At 39.9% G+C, this 23,292-nt stretch overlaps 1 protein-coding gene across 1 annotated transcript; it reads right to left on the reverse strand.

Annotated features, from left to right (window-relative positions):
• Nucleotides 1-2,950: 2,950 nt before the first annotated feature.
• On the reverse strand, nt 2,951-16,560 carry DNAJA1 (DnaJ heat shock protein family (Hsp40) member A1). The gene is made up of 9 exons (XM_036738216.1): nt 16,248-16,560; nt 14,316-14,457; nt 13,809-13,986; nt 10,065-10,169; nt 8,664-8,891; nt 6,807-6,921; nt 5,204-5,319; nt 4,747-4,847; nt 2,951-4,467 (listed from the first exon to the last, which is right to left on the reverse strand). Exons 2-9 carry the CDS (start codon nt 14,445-14,447, stop codon nt 4,249-4,251), a joined length of 1,194 nt encoding a protein of 397 aa, XP_036594111.1. The 5' UTR covers nt 14,448-14,457; nt 16,248-16,560; the 3' UTR covers nt 2,951-4,248.
• Between the last annotated feature and the right edge of the window lie 6,732 nt (nt 16,561-23,292).

Raw genomic sequence — 23,292 nt, forward strand, 5'->3', positions numbered from 1 at the left:
GAATATTCCTGAATTACATGCCAAATGGATGAATTCTATTGACAATTTTTAGAAAACATCCGTCCTGACACTGTAGATTTTGTTTTCCCTTTGAAGCACTGTGTGTTTCAAATTATACTTCATTTTCCTTTTTCACCTCTACTAGGAAGACCAACAGATGTAGTGACACTAACAAGATAATACAAAGATTCTCCTTTTCCCTCACATTATCATGGTCATCACATAAATTGTTTTTTTCTGGTTCTGCTCACATGGCTCTACATCATTTCATACAAATTTTGGTAAATTCTTCCTCATTGCCATTTCTTAATCTGCATGCTTTTCATTGCATTCGTACAGCACAATTTGTACAACCAATCCCAAATGGTAATCATGCCAATTTTTGTTTCCAGTTCTTTGATCCAACAGAAAATACTGCTATAAATGTTTTTTTTTATCTTTGTACCCCCAGCACTAATGGAAGCTAGGTGGAACAGTAGATAAGAGCCCCAGGAAGATGCAAGTACAAAAAGCAGCCTTCAAGCTGTGATTCCAGGAAGTCACTTAATCCTGTTTGCCTCAGTTTCCTCATCTGTAAAATGAGCTTGAGAAACAGCAATCCACCATAGTATCCTTGCCAAGAAAACCCCAAATGGGGTCATGGAGTTGAACGCTAAGGACATAGTACTTAACAAATGCCTAATTAATTGCAGGTAACTGACTTTTCCCTCAGTCTTTAGCCACCTTAGGATATATGACTCATACCAATGTGTCAAAGGGACTTTTGGGGCACAATTCCAAATTTCTTTTCACTACCTCCCCCCCGCCCCAACAAACATCTAGTCAGGCAAAACAAATTCTCACATTGACTATATTCAATAGTCTCAATCTGTATTCTTGAACTCACCACCTGAATTCTCTGGAGTCATGATGAGTCATTCCACTGACCAGGTCCCAAGTCTTTCAAAGCTGTTTCTCTCCACAATATTGTCACTGTCAAAGCATTTTTCCTGCTTCTGCTTACCTCACTCTACATCTATTGGTAGAAGTCTTCCTGGGTGTCTAATGAAACCCTTTCCCTTCATTTCTTACAGTGCAGTAGTACTCTTTATCACATTTATATTCTGCAGTTTGGTCATTATACAATTTGTGATGTTTCCAATTCTTTGCTACGTATTGAGCTCTCTTATTCTTCTCTTTCCTTCCTGTTTCCCTGCAGAGTGAAATCCTTTTCTGTACCCAACTCTGTATTTTGCCTCCTTTAACTTTCTATTTTCTGTATTATTTGCCCAAAACTACTTCAAGATGACATCAAGTTCAAATCTGGGCATGATGCCCTAGAATGGACATTGATAAAACGGAGGGCCTCTAGGATGCTGAAGGGCTCAAACTATGTATATCCCAAGGGAATCAGTTGAGGAAACTGAAGATACCGAATGTAAAAAGAGAAAGACATGTCTCCAAATGTTTGGAGAGCTCTGAGCTAGAATAGGGATTACTTTGTTGGTCCCCACAGGCAAAACAAAGAATATGAAAATTCTGGTCCACACATGGAAAAACATCCAAACAGGTGGGCCACCTTGCAAAGTAACTGCTCCCTTCTCACTAGATACTTAAAAGTGAATCCTGAATGACCATTTATAGACTGGAAGGGATTTCCATGGTATCTTTTAATTCCTGAGAGTCTTATCCCCAATTAACTAAGGCTCAGAAGGGTGACTTACTCAAGGAAAACAGGTACCATGGTTTTACAAGTTTGAATACTCATAATGTTTTGGGGAATGGGTATTTTGAAGAACTAGCTCTATTCATGAAGCACCTGCTGAGAGGTAGTAGAAATAGGGAAATATCTGTCACTGTTGTAGTTGTAGAAGAGTAACAGGCAGACTGCAGCAGGAACACTTGAGAGTAACAAGGGCTGTAGATTTGCCAAGTTTAAATTTTATCCCTAAAAAGTATGCCCTGGATGATGAGTAGTAGTGACCAAGTTTAGCCACTGCTTCACCCATCTTAAGACTTCATTCAGCCAGATTAATACATTTACCACTCAAGGCTCAACTTAGTGCTTGTTCTTTGCTAGCCAAAAAAGGCTATTAAGATACACAAAACCTGGGGGCGGGGGGATATCTGAACAGTCTGACAGAAGCAAATCCATCTCCATCAAGAGATAACGTGAGAAAGGGGAGAAAGCCTTCCCCCACCCCAAGTCTCCTTTCATTTAATCTTCCTGTTTTCCTTCCCCATCTTACTTTGCCCCATTAAACAACTTGAAGGGACACCCATTTTAGGCTGGTATAAAACCCACCTTTATAACCACATAAATGACACACAACCATCAATACATTTCAGTTAAGCTTCAATCTTGTTGAAGTTAACAAGTACATTAAAACAGATAAAGGTACCCCAAGTCTTTTTCTTTATACAAGATGCTTCATGGACTAAAGATTTAAAAAAAAACAAAACAAAAAAAAAAAACCACTCGTGGCAAACTAATGCCTGGCTGTTTTGATTCCAAAGGACAGCAGCAGGAGTTTCCCCTTCCCAGTTCAGAGGTAGAGGACTATAGGTGCTATACACATGGTAGATATGTCCATTGGCTTAACGTTACAAGGAAGGGATTTATCATGAACCTGGGTGCAAATAGTTGGTGAAATGTTAAAATTTCAGAAGAATTAAGCCAGTCAAATCCCTATTTGTTGCTTCCTATTCACACCTGCCCCATATTTGGATTTAATAACATTAAAAAACCCAAGTCTCAATGTATCATACAGGGTTATCTCTTGCTTTAGCCCTTCTAAAAAAAAAAATACTAAAGCACATTGCCCCATGGTATATTTTGGGATTATGCCACTGAGGAGTCAGAAACCAGGATGTGGTGTGTCAGGAAAATTTTGGAAAAGCCTGGCTGTAAGACACAGAAGACTTCTTTCCCTTTTGATCTACAATCCACTGAGACATTTTTCTTACTTACAGAGTTACAATGGTTACTTTTATTGTAGTCTTACTTTTCATTCTTAATAAGCAGTTGAAATAGATGTTCTCTGTACTTTTGGGTTTTTTGCTTGTATAGGCCCAATATTAAGTTTCTCTACGCCATCCTGAATCAACATTTACTAAGGCAGATTTCGCCTTCACACTTTCTCCTGAAAATCTACTAATAAATTGCAATTACAATATGTTGTAAAGATGCTATTTACAGATTGCTTATATGATCTTGACGATGGAAATATAAACCTTGAAACAAACATTTACAACTACTGCTTGCAATTGGGTCAAGCATTAAACTAGTTAAAACAAACATTAAGCTAGTTGGCCTAAATATAACAAAATAAAACAAATTAGTGGCTCTCATCCTGCATTCATTGTACATGAAAGAACCCCTTTCTTGCTTGTAATCTGCTAAAACTAGTTAAAGGAGAACAAAATTAACTTAAAATTAGGTGGCTGTCACCCTGCATTCACTGTATATAAAGAATCCCTTTCCCAATTGACATTTAAGAGTTACCCCTTTTCTTCCCCTGCTCAGTCTCCAAACCAAGTAAACCCCAAGTAGTAGTATTGGGGTTCCTATTACAGTGAATGGACAGAGCCAGAGGTAGGGCTGGTTTTGACTAGCATTGTTTTTTAAATAACAGCATAATGGCAGAGCAGAAAGGAATTCATTCAAAAACCTGAAACCCCAAGAGATTTGGGGTTATCATAAACTGTAAATAAAATGCCTTCAAGAATGGGGTTTAAATTTACCCTTGGCATACCACATGGAATCAGAATTATTTGTTATATACAGACAACACCTAGGCAATACAGCAAAAGCAGAAGTATCACAACAAATCCCAATTTGACAAACAACCATACAGACCAAAACATCAACATATTAAAGTTTTCTGATGGTGAATTCAGTACAAAATTTTAATTTCAGAGCTTAACAATTATAAATGCTTGTGTACATTTAGTCAACCAAAAATCAAACCTGTCTAAGCCACTGCATATACACATTGAAACAAAAAGTACAAGTCATGAAAAAAATGCTTAGGGGGTTCTTTACCATAAGGAAATAATTAACTATCTTGCACACTGAACATCATAAATTGCAAAGTCAGCATTTTATATTACTGATTTTATTAACTTTTTAAAACACAACTATAGTTGAATATTACAACAAAAACAATAGCTAGTAGTGAGTGTGTTAAGATTGATTGTAGTCCTTCACTCATTCACTATTGCATACAAAAGCCAGCATTACAATGAAGAGTATCACTGGCCCCCCCATTAAGAGGTTTGACACTGAACCCCACCTCTGGGATGATGCTCATCATCCTCATAAGCTTCTCCATTGTAATGGCGTCTTCTTTCTTGAGATGGGTCAAAGTCCACCAGTTCTACCTGATCCATATCTTCAGTCTCCTCTACTTCCTTTCTTTCAGGCAGCAATTTTTCCAACAAAGATAGCTTGTCTGATGAAAGAAAGCCATTCTCTGGGAAGTTTACCTGCAAAAAAAGGTTTATTATTCTAATGTTTCTAAAATTACAGGTGACAGCACCTAAGTTTTCCTGTAGGAATGGTAACACAACAACTAAATTCTAAGCTTCCTTCTACACTGATAACAAGTATTTATAGGAAAATAAAATACTGAATACCAGTATGTTAAGTCAGTTTTTACATAAAGGTAAATAATATAATCATATACTCCCTCCAGAGTCAGCTGTCTTGCTTACATAAGCTCCTTTCAGTATATAAGTATTTAAGATACTCATTTTGCAACTTACCTTAAATTCAATTATTAGAATTCCTTTCTCATAAGGTCGGCGATAAATGGGCATACCTTCATTCAGCACACATTTGATATCTCCATGTTTAACTATCTGACCTAAAAGGGATAATACATGGTCATTGTTGGGAGAAAGTATATAAAACACTGTTGGGAGAAAGAAGGGGTTAAATAGAGTAAATGGGATCCCTGATAACCAGAAGGACCACATCTGGGAAAAATAACTGGTTTTGGTCCTGTCAAAACTTATAGTTGTGTATGGTTTGTTTTTTTTTTTAGGAAGCTGCCAGAGGACATGAGTTATTTTCTGTAATTTCTTCTACGTCGTAAGATATTACAGATAACTGTCAGTCAAGAAACAAAGCCCAAACTCTCCCCTCCTCCCAACTCAACTACCTTTAAATGTTCCCTTAAAGCAATTAAATTAAATATGTGGTTAACTGCTGATAACTTACCAGGATGAGAAGTAATGACTATAGTTCTATTATCAAGAGTTGTTATTGGCTTCTGAAAGCCACACAAGGCTTCAACCAACTGGATATCCATACAGGTGAAAAGGTCCTCACCACGTCTATTAAAAAAAAAAGTATGTATTATTGGCTACTTAATACCTTTTAAGACAATTTGAATCAGTTTGAATAGTTTTAAATGTTTTCTGTGAGACAAATTATTTACCATCATTTAATGTTTTCTGAGTTATCCTATTCTAATTTAAAGAATTCTTACAATAGGTAAAAGTTATCCAGTAATACTCCAATACTCAGATACTCAGAGGAAGACATATCAAGGTTGCTTTAAAAACACACAGGGGTGGGGGTGGAAGGGCATTCCCCTTAGGTACCTGTGCTAAACAAAAGCATTTTCCCCCCTTTATGCCATATAGACAACCCCCTCTTTTCCAATCCCCAACAAAAATGTCTATAACGAAATGTTTAAGAAAAACGTTCAAAAGTTTGCTAATCTATTCTCACATACATGATAAAGACATTTTTAATGAGTCTTAAGACAGACGTTATTAGCATATATCCTAAACATTATTAAATTTTTATCTACTTTTAAAAAAATTAGTATCAATGCATTAGTTTAAAATTAAAATATCACACTCCTTACTTCTCCCCCCTCCCTCAACTACACTGCAAGTTGCTGGGAATATGGTAGCACTTCATCAATCATTCTTAGAATGAAAGTTCTTAGACTTAGGCACATCACCACCATCTTTCTCTTTCACTGATTTACCCTAGCATGTCGTATTATGTATGTCATATTAATTTTACAGCTGATGCAAATATTGAGAAAGACATTAAAGAAAATCCCATGGAATTTAAAAGTACAATACAAGGTGGTCCAAAAGTCTTAGCACAGTTTTAAACTACTAAGACTTTTAGGACATCCTGTACTACAAATTTAAGAAACTGATTTCTGGGCCAAAGATAAAAGTGTGCACAGTGTTGCATTTAGTTAGAAAGCTCTACTTCTACAGCAGGCTTTTTTTTTCAAAGACCACAATTACCAAAGGATAAAAGTTACAAGGCTAATTTTGATTTGACACAAATAACTCTGCTGTTCAAAAATGGAAATCAGTTACATCATCAGATAATGAGATCTCCCATCTTTGAAGTATTCAAGCAAAGACTGGATAACCATCTGCCAAATAAAAGATTTAAGATTAAAAGGGTAGCTTAAGAGACCCCAATCTAGTGTACCTGCCTTCATTTCACAGGTGAAAAAATGGTAGACTTAATACTAACTTACCCATGGTTAGAGGCCCTGACTCAGCACTTTAAAAACTAACAACCATGATTTCAGCACAACTCAGCAGAATGGGGATTCCCATTATGATCTTTTCCAAAATTAGTCTAGCCCAGTCATCAAAGGCTCCTGACCTTCACAAGTTTCTCTTCTAAACTGTTATCAGTGGTTAGTAACCTTAAATAAAAAAACCAAACCTAATTCAGCTTATTCTCTTCCTGTTAAAGCTGGAGCCCATTTAGGAGTAACTGGACTATCTATACATAAACATGAACCTCAATGTTCAAATTATTATTATTTTTTTTTTACCGTGTAAAGATAGCATTGTCCTTCTGATCCAAAACAATGATAATATCCCCTGGCTCAAGTCCTGGCTCCTGGTCACCTTCCCCATGGAATGTTATCTTCTGACCATCTTTCATGCCTAAAATAAATAACTCATTTTGTGTTGGTCCTGAAACAATTCTAGAACACACAAAAAAAATTCTGGAGGGGGAGTGGAGTTGCAGGGGAAATAGGAAGTCCCAAGAGTTATTAACTTGTACACAATACAACTATATTTTAAATTTCCTAAGGAAAGGAGCCAAATCTCTCTACTTGTTAACTTCACATTGTAATACTGGATACAATACTGGTTTAATTAGAAACTGCAATAAATGTGGTACAGATCAAATAGGACAGTTTCTGCTGTCCTGTATTACCAATTTCTGGTAATACAATCATAATCTAATAAAAATATTCACTCAAGTCTTTTGTAAAATCTAATATAAAATAAGAAAATTCATTATTCATAGCTTTTCAGTCTAAATGCTTTGTTGCCTATAAATATCTCAGGCCCACAACGTAGTAGTGAATACTTTCTACTATACTTTTACTCCTAAGGTATCATTGGAAATTACTATCTCACAACTGACTAAAACATGTATCTATTTTCTAGATCATTTCAACTTAAGTCTGTTAGAATCAAAGGCATTTAACTAAATTTCCAATAGCCAAAATATGAGGTGGGTTTTGAACTCAGATTTTCTTTTTTGGAGGCAATCAGGGTTAAGTGACTTGCCAAGAGTCACATAGCCATTAAGTGTCTGAGGCCACATTTGAACTCAGGTCCTCCTAACGGTGTCAAACTCAAATAGAAAAGGATTCCTGCAGGTTGCATATTGACTTAGTAAAATACAAATTAACATTATCTATGTTGTTATATTTTTATACATTTTGTTAAACAATTCCCAATTGTATTTTAATCTGATTTTAGCTGTGCGAATTTGACACTTCTGCACTAGGCCATACAGGCTTGAGCTGTGAGACACGAAACTTAGGGCTTTGATTCTAGTAGCCCATTCTAGGTACAGAAAAAGCCAGGATAATAGATGTCCCTCTTTGTGTCCACATTTTTAACTGTATTATTACTTAATTACAAAATAAGGCTAAGGAAGAAGATAACTAAGTGGGATCCAATGAACCCCCAATTCAGTTCAGTAGAGCAAAACCAATTCCTTTAACAACTGCAATTAACAAGATAAAGATGTTTTTGTTCCCTCCACCTTTAAAACACATCAAAACCCATCACATTAATTTATTTTTAAGCAGGAAAAAAAATGGGTTATGTTTTCCTTTTGAAAACCTGAGCACCAGAGCCAAAAAGAATGCTTTAACTCAGTATTAAAGGACAATTCTATAGTACGCCAATTAAAAATTTAGGCCTTAAATACTACAGGAGAGCCTTTCCTTGACCCAGTTATATAATTTATATGACTAATTTGAATAAAGGTGTACGTTACATGTTTTAAAGAAATTACAGGTTTGCCATTCCAGTTTTTCTACTAGATCCAGGCATTATTAAATTTTAAAAAGACCAAAATGTACTCAATTCATTCACTTTAGGCTTCCAGATGTTTCTCTGGTTACCAAATGAATTTAAATTTACTGATAAGCATCCTATAAACACTCTAACTAGCATCTATACTTTCAGAATAATATGATTACTATGAGATATTTACTAAAGTGGTTCATCTCACTCTGAAAAGACCAGATATATCCTTTATAAATGAGTTATCTATGTAATATATGTTCATAATCATAAGATGACTAAACATAATTGGAACATAAGCTTTTTAAAATGTGTTAAGTGACTAAAGGTTAAAAAAAATCACTCAAGATACTTACCCTTGTCAATATGAACCTCCAGAATCTTCTTCTCTCGAACTATTTTCCTTCCATTACAGCTTTTACATCTATCTTTAGGACTGATTCGTTCCCCATGCCCTTGGCATTCCATGCAAACTGATTGAATTTGCTGAACCATTCCAGGTCCTATCTGATGAATTCTTATTTGCATTCCAGTACCTCTGCAATTGGGACAGCATTCTACAGCTCCTTTCTTACCACCCCGTCCTGAACCACAGAAAAATTAAAATTTCAACAATTGAAATAGGTTTACAACAACAGAATTAAGTATTAAAGGTACATACCTACATGCCTCAAAACATTATCTGCTTCTTACAGTGAGCTACCACAAACAGGAATATCTAGAAAGCTGAAGATGTATGTAAGGTACAGGCTTACCTATGAATGAGTGAGAAAGCATTTATTAAGTACTTACTATGTACTAAGCACCCTGATAAACACTGGGGATAAGACAATCCCTACTCTCAAGATATTCACATTCTAATTGGTGAGGGAAATAGCAAAAAATAGTTCAACTACATAATGGAAAGGCTGGTGGAATTTAGGATAGTTGCTAAAAATAGCAATGTCAATGTGGGAACAGGCTACCGGATGAAGCAGGAAGGATGGCAAGGCTTAGTGGTCTTTCATCTTACCAGGATTGAAGTTCTATCACCCCATTTATCCAAGCAGTATAAAGGGCCTCATCTACCTCTCAGGTCAGACAGGAACCCAGGGCATGTGTTGGGAGCACTTCCCCAGAGCAGGTGCTAGTGCCTACTCTAATTCTTTTCTACCCTGAACTCTTACCTATCTACAAATAGCTTAACTGTAAAAGGTTTTACAGTGGGAGACCTGGCATTCTACCATTTTCTACTTCCTTCCCTCTCTCCCTTTCCTTGTGCCCCACTTTTCTCCCACCATTGTGCCATCCACATACAATCTGGCTACACTTCATTTTGGAATTAATAAATAGAAAGCTGAAGTTTCTCACTTGAACCTGTAAGTTTATTTTGGAGAAATGGGCAGGTGGAAGAGATGTTATCTCTTCTCTACCAGGATTCCTATCCTAGCAGGCCTTTCTAGATATACAAGGATGAGAAAACAACCTCATCTAGTTCTCAACAAGTCCTTTCATCTATCCCCACTGTTCCTCACCAATAGGGTCTTAATGTATTTTCTTCAATTTCCTGCTTGCTCCTCTAAAAATTTCTGTTGACTAGATGCACTATCTCTGATGTGAGATGGCAAACATTTTGCTACTGCACCCAAGCCTAAAAGTATTGTAATTCTTGAGCATAACACATTAATAACTGAAGATCTCAAAGTGAAAATAAGATTTTTAAAACAGGAATTTGTAGTTATGCTGTAAGACTACACAGAAAGATTTCAAAAACATACCTTCACATTTATCACAAATTACATTCTTTTGCAAAGCCAGTTTTCTCGTTGCACCATTATACAAATCTTCTAAGGTCACTGACAACTGATGAACGACATTTTTGCCTGCAAGCAAGTAGTGAATAGCTTTACTCAAGTATCTATACATTTCAGTTTTAAATTCAAATTTGTGATGTATAACTAAATATAACCAAGTCTAAAAAAATTGATTCCACTGTGTATCCCGCGCATATTATTAATACTGGATACCTTCTTCCTTGAAGTTCTATTTTCTTCAACTGAAAATCTATGTGGGAACAGCTGAAATGATAAGAAAGCCAGTTCTAAACCACTATTTTCAAGAGGGCACAGAGGAAGCAGTACTTACTTTCAACCTTTTACTTCCTGGACTCCAGTCTCATTTCTAGCTTTTAAGATTTATACATAGTCAAACGAGAGACAACAAATTTAAGTCAAAGTTAGGAACATATTTTAACGGTGAAATTCCTTTTTACTAGCACAATTGAAAATTTTTAACCCCATCCTGAACTTTATCACAGATAATCTTTTGTCTCCTGAATTTTTAAGGTAGTACACAGAGTTACCAAACTTAAAATTAGGAAGAGGAAAGTCTGAATTCTGCCTGCCTCAGGCATTTGCTGGTTGTATGGCCCTGGGAAAGTCATTTAACCTTTTTAAGATAGCTTCTTCTGTAAAACAGTGATAAAATAACTTTATCACAGGGTTGTGAGGACAAGAATATATGCAAAGCACTTTGTAAACCTATATAAATGTTACTTATATTTTAAATGTCAGGGTATTCCATGGACAAATTAGTTTGGGAAAAACTACTCTATGTTGGAGACCACTGTTTAAGTCAACATACATTGTGTATTTGTACTCATTTTACAGCATTTACAGCACATTTTTCTTAAATAATTATAAAATTGCATATTTTCTGATACAAAGTTGGGGAACTAATTCACATGAAAAAAACACGCTTCCAGCAAGCCACTATTTGGAAACTTCTAAAATAAGTGCTAGTAATCTTAAACAGAAGTAGAATGTCCTAACCACTAACTCTGTTGAGCTTAAATCTGCCCCCCAACCCCCAACTATTTTTCTTTCTGCATTGTGAAGACAACAAATATAATGACATTTATATGCTGGAGAGATCATTGTACAAACTAGGCCTACTCTTTCTCTAGGCTCTTGGGAGTGGGGAATAGAGATTAATTTTCTTATGACATTGTTTTACTACACAGACCACAGTGTTATTTTTATTTGGATGCTCTTAAAATGTGGTGCCCTGAACTAGAGAATACTCAAGCTGTGATCTGACCAGCATCAAGATCAAGACTTTCTTTTCAGAGAACTAGATACTATGCTTCTAATTAATTCAGCCCAAAGTTAACTTAGCACACATACCACATGTTTATTAAACTGTGGCCAAAATCTATAGCTTTCCCCCACCATGAAAAATTGCAGTCAAACCAAATTTCCCCATTTCCTCACTTAACTGGATTTTGAGTCTTACATGTAATCACTATTAATACTAAATTAAAATATATTTTCGTTTTTTAAAATACCGTACAAAATCTGAGAATTTACAATATCCTTAAAGAAACCATTTAGATCAACTACTGTTATGAACCAGAGCTCTGTTACATGACTGAAATAAGCAGCAGAGAGATCTGATCTAAGACTGGAACAATGGAACAAGAGATAAAAGGAATAATGAATCACAGAACATGGAACCCAAGCATGTTAGGGACATCTAAAACAATCCCCTTACTTTACACCAAGGAAATTGAGGCCCAGAGTTTTAACTATCCAAAGGCCACACCAGACTCACAACCAGATTTCCATTATTTAAAAACAAGGAACTACAACTTTCTGGAAACCCCATTAGGACTCATAGATCATCATAAATAAAACCATCACTTTCCATGATAATTTAATTCAAGAGATTTAATTCAAAGGAATGAGGTCAACTGTTGTTCTTGATCAATAAGAAATGACTAAACAGAAAAACAAAAAAATCTTGTGAGAAAATTACCAGACCACCTTAAGAGTCAATGGCTTAGAGAAGGTGACTTGCCCCTTACTAAGTATGAGGTGGAATCTGTGTCTAATGTCTTCCTGACTACAAAATCCAGCTCTACCTACTACAATACCCTGTTCTCTACAAGCCCATTTCCCAACTATAAAATGAGAGAGATGGATTCAACCAACCTAGGTCTCTTTCAACTCTTTAAATTCTTCTAAGCTTTTGCTTTTCTACCAAAGGAGTTACACCTCCAGTGTGAAGAACAAGTTAAAAGAGCTTGAGAGAACCAATACTCTTATTAAGTGAGGCTACAAGAACACCCAGCTCAATGAGTTCAAGTCACCAGACCTGGAAGAAATACTTTACCAACTTACTGACTTACTGAAAGAACACAAATAGGAATACATAACAATCTTCAATCATTTTTTAAAAATAAATTGAGAGAATCAAAAACAAGAGATACTAGAACACTAAATACTCCCAATTTTCAATGAAGACATCAATTCTTCCAATTTTAAGTCAGTGATAATTTTTTTAATTGGAGTAAAGATATGGTTTCTGAGCATTTATAAAGGGAATTTGTGATCACTGAGAGCCAGTTTTATCAACAAATTACATCAGATGACAATAACCCTTTTCGAAAAAGGGTTAAGAGATATCTACAGCAAGGTGATGTCTATGGCACTATCCTTACCTATCATCATTTCTGGATTTCAGCAAGGCATTTGCTTGGTATTTAATTGTGTACAAACTGTGAGATGAGCTACATGGTAAATAATTGGGTAAAATCTACACTCAGTGATTAGGGCTAAATAAGAATATATGAATATAATGGAATATTGCTGTGATATAAGAAACAATGAAATAGGCAGCTTGGGAAGAAACTGCAAAGACCACTACTGAACTGATGCAGAGTAAACTGAGCAGACCTAGAAATATTTATACAACAGTCACAACACTCAGGATAGAGAAAAACCACCAAGATTATTAGAATTCTGATCAATACAATGAATGATAAGCTCCCAAAGTCCAGAGGGCTGAGGATGCCACACAATACCTACCCTCCTACTACAGATGATAAAATGCAGAGGCACACACACAAAACTTCATTTCGCACGTGGACAACGCTAGCAATTTGTTTGGACTACACCTGTTTTGAGGGGTTTTTTCTCCCTTTCAAAAAATAAATGAAGTAATGGCAACGATGGGGAGGCAGCAGCAAAAGCTTACAAAAACCTCAATGACTAGACCCAGAATAGTGATTAATGGATCAGTGTCAAATTAGAGGGAATTCTCTAGTTGAGTAAGCACAATAGCATTTTCTTTTGCCTTGTTCTTTTCAAAATGTTGCCAATGGCTTAAAGATGGCACGCTTTTCAAATTGCAGATGACATAAAGCCAACAAAAAGGGGATAATTCATGTCAAATAACATCAGGAATCCACCCCAAAATCCAATTCCAGTAAGACTGGACACTGAGGATTAATCAACACTGAGGGTTGTTTTTTTAAAATCTACACAAATATGCACAGGATAGTTGAGAGGTGCCTATCATGTGGAAGTTTTCATGTTTTAAGGAATTTCAGGTACAAAGTCAGTGTAACATTGCAATCACACACTGCTGTACCTGAATAAACTTTTGAAGCTTAACAATCAGCTCCCCCAATTAGTGCCACCTAGTATTCTCTTTGTTCTAGATTGGCAAAATCTTCTTACCTCTCCGTTCCCTTTGCATTCTTCCACCTCCTCCAAAAAACATATCAAAGATATCCATTGGAGAACCAAAGCCACCACCAGAACCACCCTCTTTGATGGCTTGTTCTCCACCTTTGTCATATAAATCTCTTTTCTTTGCATCAGAAAGTACTTCGTAAGCTTGAGAAATCTGCTTGAACTATGAAAAGAAAAAGCCATACTGTAAAATAAGTTCTTTTAAGAAGATTTAGCCAAGATGGTGAAATCTAAGTTCTAGTCATTTCACATTTAATAGATTTATGTTAAACTATTAAAATAATTTTAAGTATAGATACATATGCCTATACATACACTGACTACAGCTATGTAAATAACAGCAATAAAACTTAAAATAGAAAAAAAAGTCCAGGCTAGTACTGCAACAAAAACAGGACAACTGTTATCAAAGTTAATGGTATCAAAGAAATTTTTTCTTTTACTCTATTTTTAGCACATAGTAAGAATTTTTAAAAAGCAGAAAGTACTTGCCTTTTCTCCTTCATTTGGGTTCTTATCTGGGTGATATTTTAAGGCTAGTTTTCTATATGCCTTTTTTAGTTCTTCCTGGGAGGCATTGGGTTTTACCCCCAAAACATCGTAGTAAGTCGTTTCCTTCACCATTTTTTATAGCCTGCAATTAAAACCACAACTTTAAGGTACTTTAAAGTTTCACCTTAAAATCAATTGACACCACACAATCAGATTATACATTTCAGAATGTTATAACCAGGCCAACATCCAACCTTTGAACTAAGAATTAGGCCACATTTCATAAATCTACATAATGGAAAATATCGATTAATCTAGCACATTGGGAAACCCTAAGGCTTTTAACTATTAACCATTCCAATCTCCCTATCCTAGTATTTCACACTCTTACTTTCTTTTATTTTTCTCCTTCCTACACCCTAAGAAGTATGTGGTTATAAAATAAAAAATGACAGTGTAAATAAATTGGAGGCTTTGAACAGCTGAGGGCTTGCTACACAACCACATATTACCCAATATCTAATGAGAAAAATCTTGTCCCTGCATAGATTTGTATTCTTACAGCTTTGTGCTCCTCCCTCTCTTTCAGGTATCCATGAAACTGGCCTCTTTTCCAAGCTTCGAAGGAGACACCATCACTGGACCTCACCGTGTATTCTCCCCACACCCTCAATCCTCTTCTTCCTCATCCCCATACCGCCTGGCCTCCTTCGAGACCCAGCTAAAATCAATCTTCTACGAGCAGCTTCTCCAGATCCTCTTCCACTACAGTGTGGATGCTGTTTATTATCTCAAATTTATCCTGACTGTATCTCGTTTACGTACAATTTTGTGTTGTCTCCTACATCAGATTTCCATCTCCTTGAGAGCAGGACTGGTCTGTTACCTTTCTCTGCATCCCCAATACTTGACACAGAGCCGGGCACATAGCGGGCGCTTACTCAAAGATCAATGCTGGACTCCCGACGAAACGATGTTTAAGGACCACGGGCTTCCGTGACGGCCAGAGTTTAATCCTGTGCAATCTATCCGTGTCACCTGACGGCCCTACCTCTCAAGCCACGAGGGTTTTAGGGTTTTTTTTTTTAAAGCACAGCCACAACGGCGGGGACACGCGGGACATTCTGGCCATCTCCCTCCTTAGCACAGCCCGAGGGAGGCGAATCCGGATCTCCCCCTCTTTCCAAGCTGGAGCTTCCACAAGAAGCCTTTCCAGGGGCGCCCTCCCTCCAAGATTAGCATCTCCCGATCCATTCGTGTCCACGTATTCATTTGTGTGCCGTCTCCCCCATTTGAATGGGAGCAGGGATTTGCGGGGTTTTTTCCGCCATCCTCGGTTATCATCAGCGCTCAGCACCGGGAGCTGCACACAGTAGGGGCTTAAGGTACGCTTGCTGACCCGGCTCGAGGTCACCACCTCTCTGGGGAGGCGTTCCGGAGGGTGGAGAAGGGGGGCGCTTGGAGACGAAGTGTGTGTGTGTACGTACGTACACACACACACACTCACACACACTCACAACGGAGGACTCCTCCAAGGGGAGATTGCGGGGGAGCGGGGACGCGCACGCAGAGGGAGCGCGCACGCAGCGCCCCCGTACCCCCGCAAATAGGTGCGCCCCCCCAAGAACCGAAGAGACCGCGGTGGGGGGAGGGAAAGAGAAGAGGATGGAGGGGAAGCGAACATCTCAGAAAGATGGGGAGAAGGGTTGGGAGAGGGGAGGGAGGACGCCAAGCCCATTGTCTAGCGCCCAGGCTGCAGAGCGGGGGCGACACCCCCGGAAATCTGGGGCACCGGCCCCCGGACCCTCAGGAGAGGGGCCAACGGCCCCCCCGGGTCCCGTAGGCGCTACGGCTCCTCACCTCCAACGAGGTGGGGGGCGGGGGAGGGACGGGGAGCCGAGCTGTGGGGTGAGGGAGAAGGGATGGACTTACCGGGGAGCGACGCTCACGGTACGCCCGGTGTCGAAATGCTCACGTCCGGGATGGGGTGAGGGGGGACCGCCCAGGAGCCGGTTGGGATGTTGGGGGAGCGAGTGGAAGAAAGAGAGGATTGGGGGAGGGGGGCGCGAGTTCTTGTGCGCGGAGCTCGGGCAGCCGCAGCTACTGCCCTCCGCTTCTCGCCGACTTTTCTGGAAAGTTCCGCTCGCGGCGTCGCATCCGGCGAGTTTTGTAGCCGAGCGGGGGCGCGTCACCCTCAGGAAGTCCCGCCCCCCGCTCCTCCTCCACTCCGCTTCTCCCCCTCCCTGTCGGCCGTTACCCGGGTAACCAGGAGGGGCCGGGGCCAGACTCGGGAATATTCTAAGTGGGGGAGAAGATGGAGGCGGGTGCTGGAGGGGAGGCGGAGGAGAGGAGAGGCCTCCGCCCAGTCATGCTGCCTAGGGCCCCGGGAGACCGAAAGTTCTCGGCCCCATCCCTTCCCCCGCCTCTCGGAGCTCGGGGAGCCGAGCAGGGGACTGGTTGTGCTAATAAATGGCGGCGGAGGCCGTGGCCTAGAGAGAGCGGGCTGGGGGGTCCCGGCACTCCGGGGCCGGGCTGGTGATGGGTCCGCCCTGGGCCGCTCTCCTGCTCGAGCCGCCGGAGGTTGAATAATGGCTTCCACATCCTTCCACGAGTTTCCCCATGTCTAATGATTTTCTCATGCCAAAACCTTTGGGTCTCTAGGTCTCAGTAAGGATTCACTTTTTTTAAGTCAGAAAAATTGATGTTAGGCGAGATCCAAACATTTCTGCTAAAGACATAGAAGGGTGTTAGAAAATTGGTATAAATTTGAAAAAGTGAGACTTAGCAAGCAAATTTCAATAGACAAGAAACACCTAATGGGGGGAAAGCACCTGGGAATTTTGGGGTTAATAGGGATGGGATTCCAGATTTGTGGTCTCATCAGTTTGGAAAGTCCTAATGTAGAAATTCTAACTGTTTTGAGTGACTTCGCATGTATAATCGATATCTTATGGCTTGCCTTCTCAAGGGATGGGGGAAGGAGAGGGAAGAATTTGAAACTCAAAATTTTGTTAAATGTCAAAAAAAATTAACGTAATTGGGAAATATTTAATGGGATAAATTAAAATAAGTTCAAAAAAAAGAAGAGGAAAGAAATTCCCTCCACCTGGGCAGTTTGGCAACCTATCGGTAACAAAATCTTGGAGGGTTCCCTCGGGGCACTGAAAGGTTAAGTGATCACATGATCGCACACTGGTATCAGAGGCAAGCTTTGAATACAGGTCTTAAGGATTCTGAGGCTGGTTCATTATTCATTACACCAGAAGGCCTTTTGGACATTTGAAAGAAAAAAATAAATTTAAAAATTTACATAGCTAAGCACAGTTTCCCTGCTGATGTTTTAGCCATGTTGGTGTGCTGGTCAAGCCTGGCAGCTACTCCTGTCTCCTCTTGGCTTTTTGTACTTAGGCCATCAGGAGGTAGCTAAAGGAATTGAGGAAATTGAGCTGAGTCCTCTCAGAGAGCCAATTAATTCTAAAGATGCATTTAATGGAAAAAAAAAAAAAGCCTGAACTACAATGTCTTTAGCTCCTACCAGGCCACCTCTTAGAGACGGCAAGGTCCTAAAGGTCTTCACTATATAAATGGCTTCAGGGCTTCTTCTAGATAAAATAATCTCCAGGGTGTGAGAGGCCTGGTGTAGGAAAGTTAACAGAGAAGGACCTGGGTACAAGTAAATAAAAACTAAAAAAGAAAGAAAAAAATGACAAACAGTCCTGTGTAAGTAAGGACTAAGTCCTAAACCTTAATGAATTGGTCTGTGGGGATGGTGATGTAAATCTTTGCATTTCACAGTGTCCATTGATCATGCACAGGAAAAGTACCAGAACATCTAGGCCACTGCATAGATGATATTTCTAACAGTCACTGATCCTTCTCCCAGGTCAGGGTCATTTGCATTAAGGTAGCTAAGTCTCCATTGCAAACAGTGCTAGTGTTGATAATGAGATCTTCTCTGTTAGCACCCACCTTTCAGCTCCCCAGATAACTATGTCATCTTCCTCCCTGGGAGCAAGGGGCTATTGTAGGGCAAGGGGGGAGAACACCAAATCTATGCACCTTCTGGGGTTTGTGCTGAGGAGCTGTCCTCTTTTTCATTGATGGCTGGATAAAGACTCCCTTCTTGCTATTCCAGGAATTCAGGACTGCTACTAACTCAGGGATGCCCTTTTTTCCAGGCAAATTACACATTCACCTTCATATGGTTCAAAAGAAAGGCACTTCCCAACAATACAACCCCTTCATCTCTCAATGACTTTCCAAGAAGGATTTGTCTGAACTGTCCCGGGGAAAAAGAGACTTGCCAGTTGAGGGAGAGCTGAACCATTTTCCTGGGGTAAGTGGAGCCCCTCATGGGGAAGGAACTTTGAGAGTAGGGACTCTGAACTGGGGATGAAATAAGGAAAGGTGAGAGAGGGTCAACCAGAACTACATCCAAATGCAATCTGTCCTGATCAGTTGTCTTCCTGGAAGCTAAATCTGAGAAACGAACTAAAGAACCCCTTCCTTCCTAGGGCAACAGTGATTTGCCCACTTCTGAGAGGTGTGGCACCCAACTCTTTTAGGGCATGATGATGAAGTCGTACAAGTCTCACTAGACTCTTACCATCCCCTCAAGCTATTATCCTATGTCTTTCCTCCCTTTCTCAGCCACAGTCCTTGGAAAAACCTTTCACGCAGAGGTACTATTCTTGGCAAGCTGAAGTGCTACCCCATCATCAGAGACTTATTGAAGAACGAAATAATGGGGCAAGATGAAGTGAGAGGGGAGTTGAAGAAAAGGAGCTCTTGTTGAATAACCTCAATTTTTTTCAGTGATGTATGAGTTGAGATCTTCAGCAGAGAAGGTGGGGATGGAGGAAGACCCCGGGATGTCAAAGGTTTGGTACAGCTGCTGTGGAGAGTGGGATGGAGAGTTGATTAAGGAGGAACAGAATGATTACCTTGCTGCAGTGAAGGTCTATTTGAGATTACATAACTATTGGAACTGATATGGCCTTGTGATTTCCTATAGCTCTACATGAATAAGAGAGAAGAAGGAAAAATGTAGGAGTGACCCAAGGTTGGATTTTGGCAAGATGTTGTCAATGGTAGGACAAGGGGCAAAGGATTCAAAAGTATAGAGTTGAATTGTTTAGATGATGAAAAAAGGAGACAGTAGCTGGTGAAGAGTTAATAATCTGTGCAAGAACTCAGGGATGGAGGAAATGAGGGTTATAGTGAGTATAAAAAACATAGATATTGGGGGCAGCTAGGTGGCACAGTGAGTAGAGCACCAGCCCTGGAGTCAGGAAGACCTGAGTTCACATCCAGCCTCAGACATGTGACACACTAGCTGTGTGACCTTGGGCAAGTCACTTAACCCTAACTGCCCTGCCTTACCCCCTGCAAAATAAAAAAAAATAAAGAAAACATAGGTATGGTAATATGTAGGGAGAGATAGAATATTTTGAGGAATTTTGGAGTTAAAGAATTTGAAGTGGAACATTTGTGGGTGATGGCAAGATCAAGGGTATACTCATTTCTGTGTGAAACAGAAGTTAGGGTACTTGAGGGAACATCAATATGCGTATTAAAGTCCCTTAATGACGCTGTAAGAGTTAGAGTGTAGAGAAAGACTATGAACCAGGAACTGAATTTATTGAGGAAAGAAGGATAACGTCCTAGAGTACATCAGATAACAGCCGTCAGGATCTGGATTGGGAGATAAATTTGGAAATCATGAACCTCAAAGGAGGAGATCCTGCAGAGTCACAGTGACAGAAATGGTAATGGGGAGCAAAGGGCATTCCTACTGCTATCACAGCCAGTAAGTCAGAGGTATGAGTGAAATGCAACCAATATTGGAAAGGTTGGAGAGGGAAGCAGAGTTAATAAGTGGAAGCCAGGTCTCAGTACCATGACATGGAAGGAGTAAGAAAATCAAAGTTTTATATGAAAGGAAGACTGTTAAAATAAGGAGCAAGCATTTCAGAGAGCATAGTGCAAAGAGGTGGTAAATATGAAGTAAGACATTGTGGCTTACACTGAGGTGTGTGGGAGAAAGCAAGCAGGCAGTTGGGGTTAAGGAGCAGGGTTGGTATGTTGGCAACATGCTGCAGAAGGCCCTTGGCAGGGGTGTTGGAGGGTTGAAGGGATCTTGGCTTGTGGTAGCATAGTACTGGAAAAGGTTCTGAAGGCCAGAAAAGCTGGCAGATGGTTGATGAGGTCTTGTCCTGGGGTGGATTGCCTCGGCCAGGTAGCAGGAGAAAGCTCTGGAAGAAGGCTAAGGACCAAAGTCAGGAGGCCAACTTGGTGAGGGGTTTCAGGGGGAGGTGGGCTAGCTGTTGCAAGATACGTGTAAAACAGAAGGCTCATCATGTGCAGTAATAATGATGGTCCCAGTTGTGATAAGATATCGTCCCAATGGTTTTTCTTACTAGTTGACTGACTGACTAGGTCCAGGGGATGACAATGCTTTATATACTTTTTTCTCTCCCATGGGAATTCAGGGCTTCACCTTCCCCCATCTCAGCTTCAGTAAAAGAGAAAAAAAGTCTCCTGTCTCTTTAAGGGCACAAAACCCTCCCAAACTCTCCATCATTAAGTAACACTAGTCAAAGATGGTGACTACCATTTTTTTAAAATATCAAGGCTAATAAATTTGTAAGCAACAAAAAGACAATAAGCATTTGAGGAACAGTTCGTTTGGAATGCTAGTCCCTGCATAGCGGGTGATAAAGAACAGAAGGGGCTTTCCCCACCCCACCCCCTTCATTTTTCTCCTCCCTGGGAAGGGAAAACAGGTACTTCCAATAGTGAATAGTCCATAGAAAACTACCACAGACAGAGAAGAAAAGGAAAGTGAAAGGGACTAAGTGTATGTATGGCTTACCAGCCCTCTGCAACCTGCCACTTCCTCTGGCTTTGTTTGAAACAGTCCCTCATACCCTGGGTTCCCCAACATCCTTCTTGGATCTCTTTTAGGGCAATGGTGCTGTACGTGTGTGCTGTTTTTCTGCCTGAATATTCTGGAGGCAATACCTTCCCTGACAGATTTCCACCATAGCAGTGTGGCCTCTTTGCTCAAACAGCTCCAAAGCTTGGCCAAAACAGATTTTTCACCTCCTTCTTCTTCCCAGCATTCTCAACTAACTCCTGTTTTAAACGTCAGAGGTCCTGTAAACTCTGGGTAAAAGGCAGCTTGGTTGCCGTGGTTACTCTCCACATCTTGGGTCCCCCAGGCAACACTCACTATACTGGCAAGTAAAGTAGGAGATAAAAGCTATCTGCTGAGAGCTTGGGGAGGGGTTGAGATGAAAAGGTTCAAAATGGTTAGGAGAGGATAATGGTAAATCAATCAGTAGGGAATAAAAATATTGACCTGTAGCAGTTAAGGACCAAGTTGAGATTAGACTAATTAGATTAAATTTATAGTGCATTCAGCCATCAGGTCCAGGGCCAAGGAAATTGCCCAACCTCATTCAGCAGCACCGGAATAGGAACAGAGAAAGAAGGAAGATAGATGATTGATTGATAGATAATTTATTAAGTACTTTTTATGTACTGGGCACTGTGCTAAATCCGGAGATTTACAAATACAAACAACACACGGCTTGTCCTCAGGAAACTATACTCTGATTGGAGGATGGAGAGATGCATATAAAGAGAAGCTGGGGTGGGGTACAGAAGAAGTCTAGGAAGTAGCTAGAGGGCTTTGTTCTGGATAAAATGAAGTAAAAACTCACATGGATTGGAGTCCAAGGTTGTGATGGGGGAGCTAAGGACTGTGGAAGGCTAGGTGGCATAGTGAGAAGATGGTCTAATGATGAGAGTAACTCAGTGTTAATGTTTACTAAAGATGAGTGAAATGGGATAAAGGGATGAGGAACTAAAAGTAAAGTTGTAAGAGGCTGATGATAAAGTGAAACTGTTATCATGAAGACCCCGGGATCAAATCCCTCCTGAGATGTTTCTAGCAATATGACCGCAAGCCAGTCACTTAAAGTCTTAATGCTTTAGTTTCCTGACATCAGTAAAATGAAGGGGCTGACCTCAAAGGCCTCAAAGGCTCCTTCTGGCTTGAAATCAATAACCCTACATCACAGGGTTACCATGAGGATAAAATGAGATAATATTTGTAAATCACTATATAAATACAATTTATCATCTGCATAGTACCTTCTGGCTTTAAATTTTTGGGGTGAGGGCAACGAGGGGCTGGGAAATTTCAGTCCGGCCCTAATTTGCTCCAAACACAAGTTTCTAGAATTGTGTCTGTGTACCTATACTATTTCTGAGGTTACAGAAAAAAGTTACTTTCTACGGAGGGAGAAGTGAAGGCCAAAACACTCAATTTGCTGTAAATCCCTTTAAGTGTTCCATAAATATTAACTATCACTATTATCTTGAATATGCAGGTCTTCCTATTCCTTCCTCTCTAAAAGGTGAGGCAGGGGGATGGAGCCTATTAGGATCATTGATTTCAAGCCAGAAGGGGCCTTAGAGGGGGCTGAGTTTAGCCCCTTCATTTCACCAGGAGGAAAGCGGAAGCACGAAGAGTCGATTTCCAGTTCTAAGTGTCTCAGGCCGGGTTTGAATTAACATCTTCCTCACCTCATGTCCAGCACTATAGACCACTGTGACAGCGGGCTAATCTAAACTCCTCGTTTAGCAGGTAAAGAAACTGAGGCCCATAATATCATATGGCTTGTTCAGAGTTAGGCAGGTATGATAATTGGCATAACTGGGATTCGTGTCCAAGACTTCCAAAGGAAAGATCCAGCTCGCTTTTCCTTTCTTTCCTATTTGTTTTTAAAGCTGCATAAACTGTGTCCACACAAGGAGGGGCAATGAAAGCCCGAAGCCACCGGGCAACTCTGCCAATGTCCTCTCCCTCTTCTTGGCTCCCCGGCTTTTGTATTCTCAGAGAGTGGCCAACGCTGGGTACTAGGGTGCAGCTTTCCCCGGACTTGCTGGTTACAGAGGCATTACAGCA

Source organism: Trichosurus vulpecula, chromosome 1 (genome assembly GCF_011100635.1).
Source record: "Trichosurus vulpecula isolate mTriVul1 chromosome 1, mTriVul1.pri, whole genome shotgun sequence".
Classification (NCBI taxonomy): Eukaryota; Metazoa; Chordata; class Mammalia; order Diprotodontia; family Phalangeridae; genus Trichosurus; species Trichosurus vulpecula.

Coding starts and splice junctions, on each gene's coding strand:
- DNAJA1 (XM_036738216.1), bottom strand. CDS start 14,447: ATGGTGAAGGAAACGACTTACTACGATGTTTTGGGGGTAAAACCCAAT. Junction 13,987..14,315: donor ACCCAAATGAAGGAGAAAAG/GCAAGTACTTTC, acceptor TTCTTTTCATAG/TTCAAGCAGATTTCTCAAGC. Junction 5,320..6,806: donor GACAATGCTATCTTTACACG/GTAAAAAAAAAA, acceptor TTTTTTTAATAG/ACGTGGTGAGGACCTTTTCA.